The following is a 22,412-nucleotide window of genomic DNA, read 5'->3' on the forward strand; positions in this document are numbered from 1 at the left end:
TCTTCATGTTGAAGGGAGGAGGAAGAGGAGCTTGCTGTGTCAGGGGTGGCAGAGGCAGAAGAAGTGGAGGAGATGGAAGGGGAGGAAGGAGAGGCAGGTGCACTAGATATAACCTTTACTGAAAACCATGTGAGCATAAGTGGACCTGCGCAGTTCAAACTGATGTTGTTCAAGGGTCAACTGTAGTACTGACTGGAAGAAACAAATTCAGTTTTTTCTGCTGTGCACTCACGACATGCTTCTGACACCAGATGGGGCTTGGAGGAGCTTTCCTCATATGTCAGGCAAGTAATCAGTTCTGCAGCAGACACCAGATGTGTGTCATCTAATTCAGTTCAATTCTGCCACGATCCACCCGGAGATAGCACCAGGTCCCATAGGTTAAGGACTCAGTCTCACAAGACTGCTCCCTAATTTTGGCGCCAATGGTAAGCTACAGATTTTTTTTTTAACCTGTGCTTCTGACCTATGAGCTGTAAATCAGGGTTCCCAGGACCTCCACCTTGGGTTCAATTAATTTGCTAGAGCTGCTCACAGAATTTAGAAAAACACTTTTTGTTTACTGTAAAGGATATTACAAAAGATAGAGATGGAGATATGTTTAAGGTGAGGTTGGCGGGGAGGCTTGTGGAACTTCCATGCTTTCCCTGGGTGTGTCACCCTCCAGGGACCTCCACATGTTCAGCTTTCTGGAAGCTCCCAAACTCAGTCCTTTTGGGATTATACGGAGGCCTTGTTACATAGGCATCATTGATGAACTCATTGGCCATTGGCGACCAACTTAACCTTCGGCACATGATTTGAGGCTGAAAGTCTCAACGCTCTTTCCAGTGACCAATACTTTGGTCTTTCCAGTGACCAGCCCCCGCCTTGAAGCCATTGAGGGGCTGACAGCCACTAGTCAATTCATTAGCATACAAAAAGACAGTATTTTGGAGATTGCAAGGATTTTAAAAGTTGTATAAAGGGAGACAGGGATGAGGAACAAATATATATTTCACAATATCACAATTACCTGAAGTGTTCAGTTTTCAGCAAAAAATGTGAGGCATACAAAGAAACAGGAAAGCATAGCATACACCAGGAGAATAAGGAAACAGAAATAGCCTGTGAGAGGGCCCAGATTTCAGATTTAATAGTAAAGACTTCCAACCAGCCATTATCAATACGTTCAATTTACTAGGGGAAAACATGTTTAAAGAAGTACAGGGAAGTCTGATGACAATGTCTCATCAAATAGAGAATATCAATACCGAGATAAAAAAGAATCATATGGAAATCATGGAGGAGAAAATATAATAGCCCAGATGAAAAATTCACTAATGTTTGGACAGTAAATTTGAACTAAAGAATCAGAGTTTGAAGAGAGATCAATACCAATTACATAATCTGGAAAAAAAAGAATGAATAAAAATAAGCAGAGCCGCAGAGAAATGGATTCACTAAGCACATCAGCATGTGTAATGGGAGCAGCAGAAGAAGTGAGGAAAAGGAGAAGAAAAAAATATTTGAAAATATAATGGCTGAAAAATTCTCAAATATCCTGAACACATGGATCTACACATTCAAGAAACTCAACAAACTCCAAGAAGTATGTGGACTTCAAAGAGGTCCACACCCAGACGTGTCATGGCAAAAACACTAAGAGCCAAAAACAAAGACAAAATATGGAATGCTGCACAAGAAAAATGACTTAGGAGTTTTCACAAGCTAGAAACTCTGTATGGAGCACCCCTCATGCAGTGGACATCCTGGCTTCCTCAGATGCTTCCCTGACACCACTCAGCCACTAGATTAGATGATCTCTTCAATGCTATCGAAGCCCCAAGGACTTCACCTTTTATAACACGCCCTTCGCTTGTTGTCAGGAACGGCTGCATAACTTGTGAGACCCGGTGCAAAATAAAACTGAGGGAGCTCCCTCTTTAAAAATCATTAAGAATTTCAAGATCGTGTTAGCAGAGCATTAAAGTCAGGCTCATGGACCATCTGAGTGTGAGGCTCTGTGTGACTGCACAAGTCACATGATGTCCATGAAGTCTGCCCTGAGCACAGAGTTTTCTCATTAAAACCATCCAGGGCCGGGCCTCATCTTCCTTGCTCTCCGCTAAATCTGGTGTCTCTTTCTAGGTGCTAAACAAGTTTGTCAGTGTATGGAAGTTTCTTAATCCAAACTACTTATGGTAAGTCCTCACTTAACATTGTCTATAGGTATGCGGAAACTGTGACTTTAAGCAAAACAAGGTAAAACAAAACCAATTTCACTGAAGTTGAATTAATGAAAACAGCAGTTAAGTTCCTAGGGCATATTTCTGGTCACAAAAAACACCACTAAATAAAGACCCCAAACACTTCTAATCTTAAACATTGAAATAAATGTGACCTAAACATACACCTAAGATTAATAAAAACAATTTAAGGTAATTATATACCCAGTGATTCCTGTTAAGGGTTGCAGGTGGCCAGAGCCCATCCCAGCAGCTCAGGGCACAAGGTGGGAAACAGGCCTGATCAGGACCCAGTCTATGGCAGGGCACACTCTCACACACACCCACACTCTCACACGGGGACAGCTGAGACACGCTGGTTAACCTAGCACGCATGTTTTTGGGATTTGGGAGGAAACCAGAGTCCCCTGAGAAAATCCACGCAGACATAGGGAGAAAGTGCACACTCCACAGATAGCAGCCCTGGCTGAGAATCCGGTTTTTTTTCTGCATTAATATTATAACAAAATGTCATTGAATGAAACGTTATGTGAGGACCTGCTATGTTGTGCTTGGTTGTAAAACAGCTAGTTTTGTTCCACTCTGTGGTGCTGATTACACGGTTTCATTCATGACTATTTCATCTCTCACTGTGTTTCAGCATGTTGGTGTTTTCAGAAGTAAATAACTGAGACAACTTAGGCCCAACTGAATTATTTTATGAGTATATTGCAGTTCATACATCATTTCACCATATTTATTGTCTTAGTTCATCTCGGCTGTTGTGACGACATAACATAAGCTAGGTGGCTTCTAAACATGAGTTTACTGTTCACAGCTCTGGAGGCTGGGAAGCCCAAGATGAAGGTGCTGGCTGACTCCGCGTCTGCTGTGGGTCTGTTTCCTAGTGTATATGTAGCACCTTCTCACTGTATCTTCACATGGTGTAAGAGGAAAACAGGTTCCTTCAGGCCACTTTTATGAAAGCATTAACCCCATTCATGAGAATTCATGATCTAATCACCTCCTACCTCTTAATTCCATAACTTTGAAGGTTAGGATTTCAACATATGAATTTTGGGGGACATATTCAGACCATGGCACTGGTGAATTTATTGAACAGAATACCTCATTTCTCTTAATTGATCTATCAGATATGTATGTTTTACTCCTTTCTGTTGCATTTTATACTTACTTAGGAAATATTCCACTGTATTAACTGTTACTAGCTAACATACTGTTTTACTTTTAAATAAGTACTGTGAAAGTTAATAACACAAATTGGGTAATTCTTGTCATACATACCCAATTAAATCAGAGCTGAGGGGCCAGGGAGGAAAATGCACTTGGAGGACATAGTGCCTACACCAGGAATTACATTTTCTGCAAGCCCAGCTGCTGAAATGGCCTGCTGTCAACCCAGGGCCAGTTTTACCCAGTAGCTGCCGAAGCAACCAGTTGTGACTCTAAGACCTGTTTTAACTCCCGCCGTCTCTCACCAACCAGAGCTTGCCAGAGTCCAAAGGCTTCTCAAGTGCCAATGAGCTTTCTTTCAAAACAATATGTAACAATACGTAACATTTCCCTAATAAAACTCCCAACTATCTCTGTTCTTTGGATCACCTGGTCTCTGTGTATGCCCTGAATCCCAATTCTTTCTTCCCAAATAAAACGTTTCAGATTTCAATATCCATCTCTATATCTTATTTGACTTCAACGGCACTCACACATTTTTAGACTTCTGAACTGTTTGATGAGAGAGAAACTATCTTAGCTTTAGATAACATTTACAAAGCTCACTCACAAGATGTCCTCATCTTCTATACCATGCTGACAACTATTAACCACAGGTAAGAACAGGTGATTACTTGCCTCAGACTGGGTCTTTGGATATTTACCAAACCTTTCTATTTCATATTTACCAAACCTGTCTATTTCATATCTAATGAAACAGGAGTAGTACTACTTATCTCACAATTTTTATTAAAGAGAATTACAGGAGTTGTCTTCTATAGGCACCTAGGAGGGTTCCCATACTTAGCAGATATTCAGTGCATGTTACTTTTCGCTCCCTCCCATATGGTGGGGTAATTCTATGATCTGCATGAAGTCCTGAGATCTGCTTTCCTCATTCACTCGAGCTTTTATCACTTAGTAAGAATTTCTACGTTAGGTGGTGTTTGAAATTCTTCTGATTTAAACATAAAATTAAACGATAAAATCAACATGTCTCATTAATCACTGAGACTTTATTCACATACTAATTTCACTCTGCAAAAGTGTGCCCTCTGAAAAGCTGGACTTGCAAAAGACTCACTGTGAAATACAACTTTTCAATGCATATGTAAACCAGAAAAATTTGAAATAAAACATTTCATTCTACCTTTTTTTATGTATTTAATTGAAGGACTCATTTAGTGATTTTCAGTTTAATAAATTTAGCAGGTTAATACCTGGCTTATTAAACACACTTTATTAACATACTTTTCCTTATTGAATACAAAATAAACCATTACAAACTATAGTCACAATAATCAGGAGGGGATCAAAGCTACTGAGCAAATAGACCAGCTATAAAAGTTTATTAAAAAAATAGACAATATATGTAAACATATTTTTCAGTCACAAGGCTTCATAATACAGCATATTAGGCCCATGCCTTAAATCTCTGCAGTGGGAGCACCTTAATTTTTGACTTACAGTAATTGGCTTAATTTATCTTTCAGTGAACATTAAGCCTACACAAAAATAAATAACCAGATCCTGCTAAGTTAACTAACCCAGAAAATCACAAACGTACAATAGATTGCAGCAAAAGTTAACTATCTGCAGTAGCATGTGAGACTGAATTCGTATATTGCAATTATTTTAATATAGCTTCATTTTGAAATTCATCATAAGGTAGATGACTAAAGCTAAAGGGGAGTAAGAACAGAGGTAAATGAACACCCAGATCACACACGCTCCCCAATACACACATGCACACACACATGCACCAACATGCATGCACACATACCCACACACATGTAAGCACACACATACACACACATAGACATGTACACACATACAGGGGATGTTTTGGTAGAAGCAAAACTGAGAACATAGTTTTTATCCTTTTCTTTCATGTATTGATCATTTTAGTTATATATTTCCTCTACTATTAAGCTAGAAGCTACATGCTCCAAAATGACTACAAAGCAACCAACCATAGTTTCAAATGTGGTAACATTTTGGGGGAAACCAAATCTCCCTAACATAATTCAATCACCACTCAACAGTGAAGCTGAATCATAGAGTGGACGATAATACAAGAAAAATGTAGTAAGTACCTGAGACTTTCCTGTAAGAATCCGGAATGCAAGACTGTTTTCCTTAGGGCAAAACTCTCCATGTCAATGCAATCCTTTCATATTGCTTCTCGTCTGCTGGATATAACTGTTAGGTGACCACAACGCTGCAAAATTGCCAAATGATATAATTTTCCTTTTCTTCTATTATAGGTGAGATATTTTATCACACATGGTTGAATTTATTTTAAATTGTGGACATTTCAGTTACTCAGGAAATCTTAAGCAAGGTACAATTTTAAATGAAATATCAAGCAATGTTTTTAATTTAGTGTTTCATTGTATGGAAAAACTTAAATATCTATTGTCTGTCTTCTGAAGAGCCATATTCTAGAGACAGAAGGGAAACACAATCTATTGAATGTGAGAAACCCAGGCATATTTACCAAGCTCAATGGTTGATAAGCAGCCATTTCTCTACCGATAGCTCCAGGCAGTCAGATTGTATCATATATGTATGACCACAAAAGCGATGCATAAATAATTTTATCATTTAAATCCTGATCTGCTATTCAAAGACCCATTTCTGAAAATAATTCATGATATAGCTGTCATTTCCACCATATAAGCTTATTTCAAGAGGTGTCTAACATTTATCCACAATTAAATGAAACGTAAAATAACAACATACTTAAATTCTAACAGTACTGTGCTGCTGTTCCTTGAGTTGTCGGTGTCTTTGAGATTATTAGGATGATTATGCAAATAGAGAAAAATAAAATTAAAACACATGACTGTTTACAATACATGATATCTGTGAAAAGCCAGGCATCTGTAACAATTTTTAAAAGTCTTACTGGAGAATGAAAAAACTTTCCACTTCTGAATATCAAATAAATGGCTACTGATGAAGGAAGAATATTTTCTACAGGAAAAAACCTAAAGATTCACCTTGCTCAGGGGCGTACCATGTGGTCTTAGCCAAATGTCAATGACTGATTTTTGAACATCTATTTTGGAATTCTAATGAATAAAATGTTTACAACTCATGTTCAGTAAAGCTTTTATAAGTTACATTCAGTATAATTTTCTCAGAGAAAAATATCATTGCATAATTTAGGTGAGAGCTGGACACACTTATGCATTATCACCACAGCCAAGGTTAGGTAGTTTAAACAGGACTCTACATCTAGTCATTAGGCTTTAAAAAACCTTTACTTACTAATATCACATTATTCTTGCCAAGAAACTCAAGCTCTTTCTTGGCTTTTTGTTACACAAATAACAATTAAGAACAGAAACTCAAAGAAAGAGAGAGAGAGAAAAAAAAAAAGGAAACAAGACAAGGAAAGGGAAAGAAAGAAAAAAAGAAAAAACCAAAAATGGTGAACCACATTACAACTTCTGTTGTGTACAAATAGGCAAAGACATAAATGAGAACAAAAACATTCACACTGTGCTGAAGGTCATTCTACCCAGCACAGTTTTCATTGGTGCACATCTCTTGTTTTACACTTTTGTGTATTCCAAGTTATAAGAAAAGAATCCAGTGGAAAACACAATAGACATGGCTAAGAGCAATCATACACATTTTTGAGAAGTTAGATACACCTTACTCATTTAGTAACATGGCCACAGCTTTTGAAAACACAGCAGCATGAAACAGTTCAAAGGTAGGTACATTGTGTTTATTTGTTCACCTTTAAAAAAATGCTTAAATAACAGTAAGGCACTTAATTTAAGACAGGAATTCTTTCTCCAGTTCATAGATAGATGGCCGGCTAGTTTTGCTCCTCATTCTGCACAGAGGCACAGTGTAGTCCCTGCTCTGACCTTCCACATCAGCATCCAGTAATGAAGTCATATGGGATTTAGTTCTCTCCTTGGCACCAAGGAATTGGGTGGGATGTGGATCTGGGCAACCCACTACGCAAGCAGGCTGTGCCTGCTGAGACACTGCTGTCTGTGGGTGAGCCTGAGGCAGATCTGAGTGGCTTCTCAGGGAGGCAGTGTGAGGCTGAGGCACGATGTGAGCAGTGCTGTGCTTCTTGGGTGAGACCTCCCTTTGCAGGTGACTGTGAGGAGCAGGTGAGGGGCAGGGTGGCAGTGCAGAGGCTCCAGTGGCTGAGATAATAGCTGCACCAGCTGGTGGAGAAAGCCAAGACAGTATGCAGTTAGAAAGAAAATGAGTTCTAAAACTATCAATATCAAGAAAAACAATTATGATGGCAATTCAACAAGGTGATAGCTTTAAAATGAGCTTCAACAAAAAAACATGCATTCACAGGTATCCCAACTCTTGGCCTTAAGGACCAAGGAAGTCTGCCTCAGCCTCCAGAGTAGCTGGGACCACAGGCATGTGCCACTACCCCTGGCTAAAGTCCTGCAAGTTTGCAAAGAGTACCTCAAACTCTGGTAATTATATTTGCAAATACAGCTAAATAATCCTCATAGTGCTTAGGCCAATAATCATTATGAATCATTACAATGACAGTATAAGGGGACGTTTCAGTATGGACTAGACTGGAGTAAATTTAAGAGGTTTAAAAATGATGGTCAACATGATTAAATTTCATTGTAGATTATGATTTGACAAAGCTGATGAAAATGGGCAAGTGGTTAGACTTTTACATGTTACGTCTTTTCTTACGTGTACTGAAGAACTAACATTATTACCACTTTAGCAAATAATTATTGGCTTACACGTAAGAGAAAAATATGCTTTCATATGGTATTACTGCGCTAGGATTACTCCTTGTGCAATTATAAATTACCAATACTTATTGACCTACAAAAAGATAATAAACCAATTTATCTAAGGGCAATGAGCAATAAGATGGAAAATAGCATATCAAGATATAATATTTAAAAACAAGTAAAGGAAAAGATAAAAATGATGAAAGCAGTTTGTTTTAATATAATTTTATAACCAATGCTAGCATACCATGTTAAAATTTAAAAGCATTTTTTTATCCATTATGCCACTTAATATTCATGACAGGTGTATAAAGTTATTGTCATTATGTTCAGATACAAAATAAATAATACTCAAGCTCTACAAAGCACTTAGTATGCCATTTGACTTTGACCACAATCTCTTAATTGTAGAGATTAGGTGAGTACAGTATTACATAGGTATGTTATTGTTGCCCCTATTTTACAGATGAAGAAACTGAGGAACAAAATGTTTAAGTGATTTGCCCAAATTTTCTCAGCATGTAAGTGACAGAGCAGAGACCTGAGCCTAGAGAGCTTCTGTACTATTAACCATGACACTACAATGCCTTTTAAGAGATTCAAACAAAGAAAGCAGTCTACGTAATTTTCCCAGCATCACAAAGTTATCAAATGCTGCAACTACAACGTGAATCTTTGTCCTAGACTCCAAATCCCCCATTCTTCCAAAGTAGCCATATTATCCCCTCAAATCTCAGAATTAAAGTGCCACATAACGCCAGAAATCTCAAAGCTGAGTACGCTCTAGCACACAATGGCATGATCCAGTCACATCAATACTCGCTGAATTTTAGGAGTGGAAAAAACAGCACTGTGAGGAGGAGTGAGACACTGTGATACTGCAGAAAGATCCCGGGTTCCAACTGTGACACCACTACTTCCTAACTGTGTGATCTTGAATAACATTATTTTCTGTAAGTTCGAATTCTCTTGCATATAATAGAGTTGCCATAAAAACTAAGAGACAATTTATGTCCAAGTGCTTTATCATCTGTAAAGTGCTGTGGAAATACCACTGGTTGCCTTCTGCCCAAGCCCCTCTTGTTGAATAGACTAAAAAAACTATTTAAAATTTTGATATTTCTCTTTCAGAGTTGCCATATCCAGACATACACCTCATGGAACTATGTGGTGTAACATACATCAAAGGGTAATACTTGCTGTCATGGAGTGAACTGTGTCCTCCCAAAATTCATAAGCGGAAGCCCTAACTCTCAGTTCCTCAGAATGTGACTGTTTGTGGAGATAGGGTCTGTATGGAGGTGATTAAGCTCAGACGAGGTCATTAGGCTGGGCCCTAATCCAATGTGACTGATGTCCTAAGAAGAGATTAGGACACAGATGCACTCAGAGTGAAGGCTGTGTGAGAACACCGGGAGAAGACAGCCGTCTAGAAGTCAAGAAACCAGGCTGAGCTCAGAGGAAACCAACCCTGCAGACACCCTGATGTGACTTTCAGCCTCCAGAACTGTTGGACAGTGAGTTTCTGCTGAACATCCCCAGGCTGTTGTACTCTGTTATGGCAGCCCTAGCAAGCAGATACATCTGCTACATACAGTCCCAACAGAAACTGAACAATGACGGGCACAGCAGTGGAGGAGACAAGGGCCGCAGGGAGGTGAGGCCAGTTTCAGTTCTAGACCTCCCATTCCTCCATGGTTCTAATTGGGACAGTTGGCTTATCTTCTCTGTAACCACCCAAGGGGGTTGGGTGGTTATTTTCCACGTGTTCTTTCTGCTTTGATATGCTATCACAGGTTTAAGTTACTGAAATTCAATTACACTTTTCTCAGAATCCAAATCATAGTTAAATTAAAATCAAGAGAAGGGTAAGATTCAAACATCCATGTGAACAGTCTACATAATTTGTAAAAACAAATTATTAAATGTCATCACCAGGAAAAGATAAAATCATAAATCCATACTGTCTCACATACTAATTTCTACAGCAGTGTTTTATACTTTTACCTAATTAATGCAACCTACTTGGGGTCGGATTCCCATCAGACATGGTCCGTCTGTGATGTGATGGTCTATCTTTTGAAGAAGCATGGTAAGGTACATTGCCACACGTCTGCTCTAGGAAGGAAAGGGGCAGATTTCTTGATATACTACACTCAGTGCCAAGTCTTGGCATGAGGGCTGGCTCACGACCACTTCCTGGAGTCAGCATCTCAGAGTCACAAGTGACAGGCGTACTGCCCGCCAGTGGATCTTCACTGTCCATCTGCAGAAGGCACTTTGTGGAGAGAGAAGGTATGGAGAGGATGCTCAGAGCACTTGGCAGTGGCTGGGAAGGTGGGCTGCTGGCCTCCCCACCAGCGGATGGCAGCCTTGTGGGAGGACTGGCACTTCTGTGGAACTTGGAAGCCCGCTGGAAGATTCCCTCTCGTTTCTTCTTCTCTTCCTTGGGCAACGGTTCTTCAGCAGCCTGTGCTTTATGAAGCTCTCTGAGGTCCAGTCCCAGAGCCACCGATGCCAGCAGGATGGTGCACCCGTACAGAGCTGACTCCGTTTTCTTTCTCTGGGGGGATCTACTCAGACTATTTGCAGGTGTCAGCTCAGTGGAGATGGCGGCAGCATTCGCAGAGGCGCCTTCCTCCCAGCTCTCAGCTTCTGCAGGATTCTGTCTCTGAACATCTTTCCCAAGGGGTAGATCAATGTAAGCCTGACTAGGCAATTTTATTTGCTTTGGTTTTCTGTGTTCTAATCCATCGGGGGAAAGTTTTGGCTCTTCACATGTCCCTAAATAAAGGTATAAGTACACACACTGTAGTATCATTTTACTGTAAAAGTCATTTAAACTAGCTTGTAAAATAAAGCTAAAACATAATAAATATGTACTTTAAATCAAAACACATGCAGTCCTTTTCATTTTGGGAAATGATTTGTCCAGGAGGGCTCCACAGAACGGGACTCCAGGGCCTGACAACTTAAAGTTCCCTGCAGATGAATCAGCAAGCTAGCCATCTGCTGTTTCCTAAGCTTCCAGAAACTTCTTCGTCAGCATCAATAATAGACACTATCGTAGAAACAGTCATCAAAACATAAAAATGCACAGCCATAGGCACGAAATCACTAAATATGTCGTGCCAAATGTGTTCTTTTCCTCACTTCACCTAAATACATGCATTGGGCTCCATTACCCGCAGCTTGCCCATGAGAAAACCGACCGTTCCATAGCAGATCAGCGGTCCTCTAAGTGTGTGGCCTGGACTGGCAGCATCTCCACCCCCTGAGAATTCATAGAAATGTCAATTATTGGCCCACCCCAGACTATGAAATCAGAAATTCTGGAGCGTGGAGTCCAGAAGTCTGTGTTTTAGCAAGCCTTTACTAAAAGGGATCATTAAAATAGAAGATTCTCCAAAGAGGTTACAGAATCCCAAAGGCTACAAATTATACTCGATTAAAAGGAAGCTAATATTCTTATTACGTATGTGCTTAACAGTGCATAATTAACAACAAACTCATTAATCTGCTTTCCAAATAACATCTCTAGTTTTTTCCAGCATTACATCCTAGTGTACTAAACAGGCTTGATGATCTAGATCAGGGGTTCCTAAACCCCAGGCCATGGACTAACACCGTGGTCTATTAGGAACCAGGCTGCACAGCAGGAGGTGAGCGGCAGGTAAGCGAGTGAAGCTTCATTTGTATTTACAACCAATGCCCATTGCTCACATTTCCACCTGAGCTCCGCCTCCTGTCCGATCAGCGGCGGCATTAGATTCTCACAGGAGCACGAACTGTATTGTGAACTGTACATAGCAAGTACCTAGGTGGTGTGCTCCTTATGAGAATCTAACGTCTGATGATCTATCACTGTCTCCCATCACTCCCAGATGGGACCAACTAGTTGCAGGAAAACAAGCTCAGGGCTCCCACTGATCCGACATTGTGGTGAGTTGTAGAATTATTTCATTATATCTTACAGTGTAATGATTATAGAAACAAAGTGCACAATAAATGCCATGTGATTAAATCATCCGGAAACCATCCCCACCACACTGGTCCATGGAAAAACTGTCATCCATGAAACTGGTCTCTGGTGCCATAAAGATTGGGGACTGCTGATCTGGACAATTTGGGGTGCCAGCTTTCTTTCTCCAAACAGCCCTGTGCTCTTCCCTGTGGTGCCTTCTGTTTGGGTGCCCTCTTTTTCCTCCATTCCTACTCCTTCCACTCCCTGACATTGCTGACCCAAGCTCCCTTTTCCTTCATAAAGGAGAACCTTCAGAAGGAGAAGCTGAACCCAGGTAGTGAGTGCAAAGGTGCTTGTGAAATTGAGCCCAGTGCTGATAACAAATTCAAGAAATTTACATTGTGTCTTGCTAAAGCATCTTTAATTTGAACAAAGTACCAAAGAGGCTGCCTAAATGGTCAAGTGTAAAGACCAATTTTATTTTGTTAGTAACTGCTAATGATTTCCATCTCTTCAATCTTTTAATACTGAATATTGAATGTAACTATTGAATAGCAAAAGCAACTCATTATGATTCATTTAAATGAAATAGGAAGTCCTATGTAAAACTCTTCAAGATTTTTACATTTTAGATTTAGTAGATTTAGTTGATTTTCCTATTTATTTATTTATTTATTCAGAGATGGAGTCTCATTCACTCTTATCACTCAGACTGGAGTACAGTGGTGCAGTCTTGGCTCACTGCACCTCTGGCTCCCAGGTGCAAGTGATTCTCCTGCCTCAGCCTCCTGAGTAGCTGAGATTACGGAGATACACCACCACACCGTGGCTAGTTTTTGTAAGCTTTTCATGGTTAACCTGCTTCATCGGATTTCATCAAGTCAATGGGTGGCAATATAGCCAGAAGCCATATCCCTTAATCTCCGCAGAACTTTCAGGGAGGTCTATGTTTTTACATCTAATATTTCCTACACTAAATTAACTTGGTTTTACATAATTAATTATGATAGTAATTTTTCTGGTAAGGAAGAGGAATTACAAATCCCCCAAAAAAACATGTGAAGCCTAATTACTTCTTGCCATAAAGACTTGACAGAAAATAACTTCTGATCTTAAGAAATGCTATTTATTACTTGCCAATCTCCCCTCTGCTATTTTAATGACCACGTGAGACTATGAAAAGCAAAGCTTCAGTACAATCAGATGCCAAGGACAGCTCAAGCTAATCCTACCTCCTGAAGCACATTTACCTGGCTGGTCCACAAACAATGAAGCCAAGGGCATGGTTTTCTGATTTTTTATTAAGATAGTCGACCAAGGACTGTTGCCATCGGATAGAGGTCTTATCCTGTAAGAGAAAAATGTTTCTTTTCATAAGATAGAAGCACACAACACACCAATTAGGTTTTGGTGAATACAGGCCAACAATATTTTTAAGGTAGTAAAGAGAACACATTTGTACTCCGTTTTTTAGTTTTTTCTTTTTTCTTTCTCCCCCCCCCCCCTTTTTTTTTTGAGACGGAATCTTGCTCTGTTGCCAGGCTGGAGTGCAGTAGCACAACTTCAGTTCACGGCAGCCTCCACCTCCCAGGTTCAAGCAATTCTCCTATCTCAGCCTCCCGAGTAGCTGCGACTACAGGTACACACCACCAGGCCCAGCTAATTTCTGTATTTTTAGTAGACACAGGGTTTCACCGTGTTGGCCAGGATGGTCTTGATCTCCTGCCCTTGTGATCCACCCGCCTCGGCCTCCCAAAGTGCTGGGATTTCAGGCGTGAGCCACCATACCCAGCCTTGTACTCAGTTTTGAACAGCTGACAAAGTACAAACAAAACCTAAAAATGAGACTGGAAAAATCTCAGAGAAATTTTCTAACCGCTTAACTCAATAATAGTTAATTTAGCATGATAAAGTCACCCTAGAAAATTAAGTTGATATTCAGAAATCTCTGTATTGATTCATTTGTTTTTTGAAAGTTAAGTCTGGCTCATGTGATATTAACACAGGAATAGATTTGTCACATAATGCAACAAATACCACCAGACACCACACACCTACCTTTCTTTACAATCGGCTCTTTCTTTCATTTGAATGGAATTTGGTCCCCAGGTACAACCTTTTTTCTTAAAATTCCTTTTTACATCCTCAAATTCTTCTTGTCGAAAGACTGCGTTCCTTCCCCAAGTTTTATTGCTTTCATCTGAAGTCACTAAACAGAGCATCGTTAACTGTATTAACCTCAACAATCCTATTAACCCGTATTGGCTTATTACCAAAAGCTAAATGAATCAGACCAGTTGTGAAACTACCTTACTCAAAACATGAAAACAATGAGGAAATTATTTATTTTACCCAATCTCTGGTAAGTTTTTTTCTCTGATCATAAAAGCATCAAGAAAAGTGCAGTAAGTTAACAGAAAAGATATACATTCGAGGTAAATTAGCAGCAAAGATTTGAATACATTTTTAATCTATTTATTTAGCATTTTGCAACAATTAGGATTTTCTTGTAATTGGGGTGGAAAATGCCAAACTAAACACGTAACTTAAAATGAACTTAGTGCTCTAATTTTTTAACCAAATCAGTTAAAGTTTTGAACTAGAGGCACAAACATCATATATTTTTAAATTTTAATTTCAACTGATTTTTCATTAGTCATCACAATTTATTTCTATTATTTATTTATTGGTCATCACAATTGTGCGCAGTCATGACAACACTTTGGTTACAGTTACCTTTTAAAACTTGAAAATATTTAAACAGTTTTCCATGTCTTGCTTTTTTCACTACCTCACAGGATGATGTATATTCATGTTTAATATCCACATTTTGCTAAACACTTACATGCTATCCCTCTAATTTAACTGTGCTTAAAAATGATTTGGGGCTGGGCGCAGTGGCTCATGCCTGTAATTCCAGCACTTTGGGAGGCTGAAGCGGGTGAATCATGAGGTCAGGAGTTTGAGACCATCCTGGCCAATGTGGTGAAACCCTGTTTCTACTAAAAATACAAAAAATTAGCTGGGCATGGTAGCAGGCTGTAATCCCAGCTACTAGGGAGGCTGAGGCACAAGGATCACTTGAACCCAAACAGTGGAGGTTGCAGTGAGCCAGGATCATGCCACTGTGCTCCAGCCTGAGCGACAGTGCCAGACTCTGTCTTAAAAGAAAAAAAAAGAAAGTGATTCGGAAATCACTGGGGAAAATTACTATTAATACACATTTGCAGGAAAAATATCTGAAGCATACTAGATGTTTTAAAAACAGTTTGAAATGTTATGCTATACAGTGGAATACTCTGTGACCATAACAAAAATGAGGTACAGATAATATATGTTTTTATTATATTTAATATTACATATAATACATTTTCATTAAAAATTATGTGTTTATGTGTACCTGTATATACACACATACATACAGAGGATGAGTTACTAAACACAGATACCAAACTTACTGAAGTGTTGAAATTTGATGGAGAGGACTGCTATGTAGAGGGAAATTTAACTCCTTTATATCATTTTGTAAAATTGGACACATGGTGGATGATGTTTATGTCAATATTTCCCAAATTTTAAAATATACATATATCACATCTGTGCATGTAAATGTGGATACATGCCTAAATGTACATGTGTATGTGTAACAATCTTGAATCAGCTGTTTATTATTTTTATTAAGAGAGTTTTACAGTAGAATGAGAGCTAAGTGGATCAGCAGTTTTCATTTAAGTAAGGGCAGCAGAGCAGGAAGAGCTTTCGGCGGGGGTTATTAGACCCAAGTTTATGGCACCTACATGACTGACTGAGCAATCTACACTCCCAGAGCTATCTACACTCTCGGCTTTAGTCTTCTCTCCTTCCTCCCCCTTCCTACTTTCCTTCCTCTCTTGATTTGCTCCTCTGGTTTCTCTTTTGTTTCCACATTTATTGAACTTTTCTTGTACTAAAAGGCCAGAAACGGACAGTGCAATCTACATTCCGAAGATGTGTCTGAATCCAGCTTCTCCACTTAGTAGCTGCCAACTTGGGTCAGGTTAATGGTAATTTCTCTGTGCCTCATTTGAGGATCATAAAAGTATCCACTCAATGAGGCTGTTTTCAGAATTGAATGGGGGTGTGCACAGATGTGAAGACATGAGGAGTCTTTGGAGCACCCAGGGTCACAATGAAGATAGGCAACATCCAGGCTGGAGAGCTTAAGCCAACAGCTGCCGCACACAAAGCTGATCCTGTGTGGAATGTCTGGATTAGAACCTTTCCACCATGCTACTTCTGAGAAGGAGCGCCAAGGATGAGCCTCCCTAAGCTGGTTGCATCTCAACTCTACAGGGTTGGAATTCATTTGAAATCTCAAAGTATTTGCTTTAACTGGTACGCATCTTGAGCCCCATCAGGCCTGCCCAGTACCACTTCCTGTCTTCTGTGAGGTGGTTTTCCCCAGGGCAGAAGGTGAAGACAGAGGAAAGAGGGTAGAGGAGTGGCTGGGCAAAAGTAGGGGTGGCACGGCATCCCATCTGCTTGTCCCTTCACGGAGCTGGGAGACCAGCCCAGGAGCCCTTTCTCCCTCCTTTAATTAGGCCTTTACTCTGCCTAGGCAAAGGCAAGGTTTGAGATATGGCTTTATGCAAAATGCATTCTCAGAAAAACAGATCAGTTATAATAATAAATGACGGTCCTTTAAGTTCTAAGACTACAGCCTAATTTAGATACCGTTTCTCTGCAGGGATCCTGGTGTCTGGGAACTTGCAAAAGAAATCTCTGCTAGTGCCAAGGTTTTCATTATCAAAAGAGGAGGGAAAAACGAGATTCCATGCAAGCTTCATTAGACAGAATTTTCTTTTGGATTTTTTTTTCCTCCAAATAAGGATGGGTAAACAGCAAGGAATTAAGTTTGGTGGAGAAAAGAGAGGATCTAAATGAATGGTTTAACACAGACTTAGGCTAATTACCACATTACTTACAGACATCCACATTAATCACATTCTTCTGCTTAGCCTACTTTTAGGGGTTTATTTGGACTCCGCTTTGAAAAAAATTAGTAATTTTATTTCATCCACTGAACTCTGATTCATAGCCTAACTGAAACTCTCACAATGCAAAGGTGCCAGGCAAGTCAGCTGTCTGCACGCTCTCCTCCAGAATGAATGCTTTGTCTAAAACCAAAGTACTACAAGGAGTTTTTAAGTATTAGGTTGATCAAACCTAAAGTGAATTAAAGTTAAATCCTGAAAAGCAAAATTTTTTTCCTCTCACAAAACAATGAAAGAAATGGAAGTAATCCTGAATTCCTGATTTCATTTTTTCAAAGTATCCTGACACAAATGGCTGATGACATAATTAGGTTATGCTCACTTTGCATGTAAGTGTTTGACAAAATGTCTCAAGATGTTGTGTCACTTTCTACTCTGGGGCCAGGTTGCAACAACAACTGCACAGAATCTAAAATTCATTTGTTGTGAGTAGAAGAAAACTGGACGAAGGAACCTGAACTGAAGTTTTTTTTCTGAAATAGTTGTGGCACCTACGAAATGTCCCATGCTCATTCACAACCTGCTATGAAAACACATCCACTCAACTTGAATCTAAGTCAAGTGAAAGGAGAGAAATCAACATAGAAGCCCCCATGGCCGTGCAGAGAGCTCACACTGTATGGCTCGGAGTCTGGGCATCATTGTGGGGCTGCTCGGAGGACTGGAACTGCTGCTGTTCAGGCTCCGCCGTTTGTCCAAGTTGGGAGAGGCCTGCACGGTTATCTTGTGCTGGAAATCTGTTGGATGCAAAAAGGGAGACCTGATATTTCCTGTTTTTCAGTTATCTTCATAGCCATGTCTTTGGCACACAGCAATAAAAGCAAAAGTTGTCAGACCCTAACTGCAAAGTGTATTTCAGAATAGACTTCTAATTTTGGTTTCTTACTTCTTGGGGTTCAAGTCAATAGATACTGATTCAGAGCTTATATGTTGGGTATAGTGACACAAATGCACACGCACACACACGCACACACACACACATACACACACACACACACAGGAAAATATGAAAGCACTGAATCACTAAAGAATTTATAATCTGGGAAGAAAGAGTCATCTACATTCGGTCTGAGATACTTAAAACTAAAATTGAGGCTGAATAAGGTAGCTCACCCCTGAAATCCCAACACTTCGTGAGGCTGGGGCGAGCAGATCACTGTGGTTAGGAGTTCAAGACCAGTCTGGCCAACACGGCAAAATCTCGTCTCTACTATAAACACAAAAATTAGCTGGGTGTGGTGGCACACACCTGTAATCCCAGCTACTTGGGCAGCTGAGGCAAGAAAATTGCTTGAATCTGGGAAGCGGAGGTTGCAGTGAGCTGAGATCACACCACTGCACCCCAGTCTGGGCGACACAGGGAGAGACTGTCTCAAACAAATAAATGAATAAATAAAATAAAATGGCCCTGGATTTAAATGAGTTCTGTTTCTCATAACATAACAAACTATGGACCTCAAGCAAGTAAGGAACTGCTCTGAGTCTGTTTCACCACCTGCTAAAGTGAACAACAATATTTCACATGGTTGTTGCGGTGGTAAATAACACAGAAAACTTAAATTAAAAATATTTTGTCTTCTAGGCATTCTACAAATGCTGGCTCTTATTATCTAACTGTAAGATGGTAGAGATACACCAAGATCTATAGGTATATATGAAGAGAAAGCAATATTACCAGAGGAAAGAGGGGTGTTTCTGGGAAAACTTCATAAACTGTCAGGAAAATCATTAACAACTTGGCAGGAGGTAAAAGACATTACTGGATATTCTGTTAGTGCAGAGCTGAGCTTAACCTTTGATTGATTGCTTTTTTACTGACTGAGTTATTTTTATAACTAGATAAAAGCAGAGGTTAACTTGCAGATTTTGTCTGGTGATGATGCAAATAACTTCTGTCTGGAGAAAAAGACAATCACAAAGGTTATGGTTTATTGCCATATTAGACATCGACAAGGTTTTCATTTAACCCAGCAATCAAATCCAGCATTCCTCTATTAATTTGCCCATAAATACCTCACTCCTCGAATTCTCATTCGAACTGGTTTTATCTGGCTCCTCAAGGATGAATGAGTTTAATAAAAAATATTGATATATGTTTATTTCATATTTGCAAGAGAACTATAACTTACCTTTTTTGGAAGTTATACTTTAAAGAACTTTAATGAATGAACTGCTACTCGAGATGAAGAGGATTTGGAAGTTGGTAGGCAAAGACAGCTACCCAATTATTCATACTAGAAATCTGAATACTTGTCTTGATACTGTCTTTTCCTTGATCTACATGTCCACCAACTGCAAAATATCAGGTAAATTCTGTGCTATATATTTTTCTTGTAGTAGAGAAATTGATATTCCAGGTTCTGGAGTTAGCAAACTTGGATCTGAATCCCAGTTCTACCACAGCCATATGAATTTTTGAGAAAGTAACTTAAGGTCTTGAAGTCTTAGTATCTTCACTGACAAAAATGGAATAGAACCAATTATTCCTATTTCATAGGAGTACTATGAAAAATTCAGTGCAAAGAAGTATAAAAAGTATTTACCACAGGGCTTGGGACATAATAAATGCTCAATAAATGTTAGTTTTCTTCCTTTTGTTCTCTCCATCTACACAGCCATTGCCATGTCATACCTAGCCTGCTACAATGCCTTGTGTCCATCTTCCTGTATCCACATTTGGCCTCCCAAGTCCACTTCACGGCAGCCAGATGCATTTTAATATGCCTGACTGACACGTCATTCCTCTGCTTAAAATTGTTCAAAGGCCTCTCATGATTCTTAAGTTACAGATTAAAATTGTAACACATTCTGTAAGTCCCTGCAAATCTGAGTCTGAGTTCTTTCTGCTTCAGCCTCATCTTGCCCCATTCTCCTGTCACTTGTCATGAACTAAAAGAAGGGTCAGCATACTTTTTCTGCAAAGTGCCCCATTTTAGGCTCTGTGAGTAGCACAGTCTCTGTAACAACTGCCTGACTCCACCGATGTGAGAGAAAGCAGCCAAGGACAACACACAGATGAATGTGTCCCAGTAAAGCGATCTTTGTGGATATTGAAATTTCATATCAGTTTCATATCATGTCAGGTACAATGAAATAGTCTTCTTCCTCTTTGATTTTTTTCAAGCATTTAAAAGTGTAAAAACCATTCTGAGCTCATAGCTGCACAAAACAGGTAGAGGCAAGATTGGGCCTATAGGGCACAGGGTGCTGAGCCCCATTCAAAGCACACTGGACTTTTTTTAATTCCTGGAAGAAACCAAGTTTCCTCCGCATGTGCTCTCAGCCTATTCTCTTCCTTCCTCTTCTGTATTTGGTAAATTCCTGCATCAAGTCTCAATTTAAGTGTTACTTCTTCTTTTTTTTTTTTTTTTTTTCTTTTTGGAGACGGAGTCTTGATTTATTGTGCCCAGGCTGAAGTGCAGTGGCACAATCTTGGCTCACTGCAACCTCAGCCTCCTGGGTTCAAGCAATTCTCCTGCCTCAGCCTCCTGAGTAGCTGAGACTACAGGTGCACGCTGACACGCCTGGCTGATTTTTTTTCTTGTATTTTAGTATAGGTGGGGTTTCACCATGTTGTCCAGGCTGGTTTTGAACTCCTTTAGGAAGCCTTTTATGATCACCTTAGACCAGGTTACATCTCTGCATTAATCACTGTCATGTGACTTTTCCCTCACAGCAGTTAAGGGTTACAGAAAGCAAACAAGTATTTAATTATCAGCTTAAGTTCTGCCCCCTCCCTCATTATAAGGTAAGTGCTCTATGGGCAGAGACCATGACAGCCTCCATGACTTCAGACTGGCACAGTGCCTTGCACATAACAGGTGCTCAGAAAGCTTTGCTGAATGAATATTTTCTCTGTGGGAAACATGAGTGCAGAGACTGCATATGTATTTTAACATCACCCACACAGCAGATCCTCAGTGTCTGTTGACAGAGAAAGTTATTCAAGGTTCATCTACAGGATCAGGCTGGTGCTTGAAAGTGAGTTGCTGAGTAATACACAGGAGGATGGAGGAGATTTGGAAAACAAACTGAACTGAAAGGAAAGACCAAATGGGAGGCTCCTCCATTTGCTGAGTCATACTTTTTTTTTAAAGATAAGATTTCACTCTGTTGCCCTGGAAGGAGTGCAGTGGTGCAATCTCAGCCCACTGCAGCCTGTACCTCCCCAGTGAAAATTGGATCAAGCAATTTTCCTACCTCAGCCTCCTGAGTAGCTGGGACTACAGGCGTGCACCACCATGCCCAGCTAATTTTTGTAAAAATGGGGTTTCCCCATGTTGCCCAGGCTGGTCTTAAACTCCTGGGCTCAAGCAATCCACCTGCCTTGGCCTTCCAAAGTGCTGGGATGCCAGGCATGAGTCATGGTTGCACCTGGCCCCAAGTTATACCCTTTGAAAGACTTGGCCAAGGCACAGCAGCTGAGTAAAGAACTGACTAGACGAGGTAGTGGTGATTATTAGGGGAAGGAGGTGGTCAAAGGAAATAGTATTTTTAGTCATAGAAAGGAAACAGTTTATTTTAGACTAAAGTCATTTGTAAATGTTCAGGTGGCCACCTGATTGTTATAACACGATAGAAACAAATGCTCTGAAAACTTATGGCAAGAGGAGCCCTCCTGTCAATAGCAGAAGACAAGCCAAGAACCAAGCCACAGGATTTGCTTGACAAGTTATTTGGGACCAATGATGGGGCAAGAAATACTAAGCACAGGTTAGGAAACCAACATGGAACACGTGGAAAGCCATGGGTGAGCAGCAAAGATACAAGGCTGCGTTTTAACAACACCTAAGATTCAGAGTGCTTCTGAGCTTCCAAAAACACCCACATATAGAAATAGAAATACCATTTGACCCAGCAATCCCATTACTGGGTATATACCCAAAGAATTATAAATTGTTCTATTATAAAGACGCATGCACACATACGTTCATTGCGGCACTGTTAACAATAGCAAAGACCTGGAACAAACCCAAATGTCCATCATGGATAGACTGGATAAAGAAAATGTGGCATGTATACACCATGGAATATTACGCAGCCATAAAAAACGATGAGTTTGTGTCCTTCATAGGGACATGGATGAATCTGGAAACCATCATTCTCAGCAAACGGACACAAGAACAGAAAACCAAACACCATATGTTATCACTCATAGGTGGGTGTTGAACAATTAGAACACGTGGACACAGGGAGGGGAGCATCACACACTGCGGTCGGGGGG

General features: G+C 40.0%; 1 protein-coding gene across 2 annotated transcripts in view; it reads right to left on the reverse strand.

Moving 5' to 3' along the window:
• Positions 1–4,664: 4,664 nt before the first annotated feature.
• MAP3K21 (mitogen-activated protein kinase kinase kinase 21) overlaps positions 4,665–22,412 on the reverse strand; it is a 57,551-nt gene continuing 39,803 nt past the window's right edge. Inside the window, exons 6-10 of one of the 2 annotated variants that reach the window (XM_032242323.1) lie at positions 17,803–17,925; positions 14,214–14,364; positions 13,406–13,503; positions 10,217–10,975; positions 4,665–7,639 (exon numbers count right to left, since the gene is read on the reverse strand). In XM_032242323.1, the coding sequence (XP_032098214.1) occupies positions 7,233–7,639; positions 10,217–10,975; positions 13,406–13,503; positions 14,214–14,364; positions 17,803–17,925 (1,538 nt within the window). In that variant the 3' untranslated portion in view covers positions 4,665–7,232. Of the gene's footprint in view, positions 7,640–10,216; positions 10,976–13,387; positions 13,504–14,213; positions 14,365–17,802; positions 17,926–22,412 lie in introns of both variants that reach the window. The other variant, XM_032242322.1, reaches the window with a different exon arrangement.

Source organism: Sapajus apella, unplaced genomic scaffold (assembly GCF_009761245.1).
Source record: "Sapajus apella isolate SASKATOON/1434 unplaced genomic scaffold, GSC_monkey_1.0 scaffold49, whole genome shotgun sequence".
In the NCBI taxonomy this organism is placed as follows: Eukaryota; Metazoa; Chordata; class Mammalia; order Primates; family Cebidae; genus Sapajus; species Sapajus apella.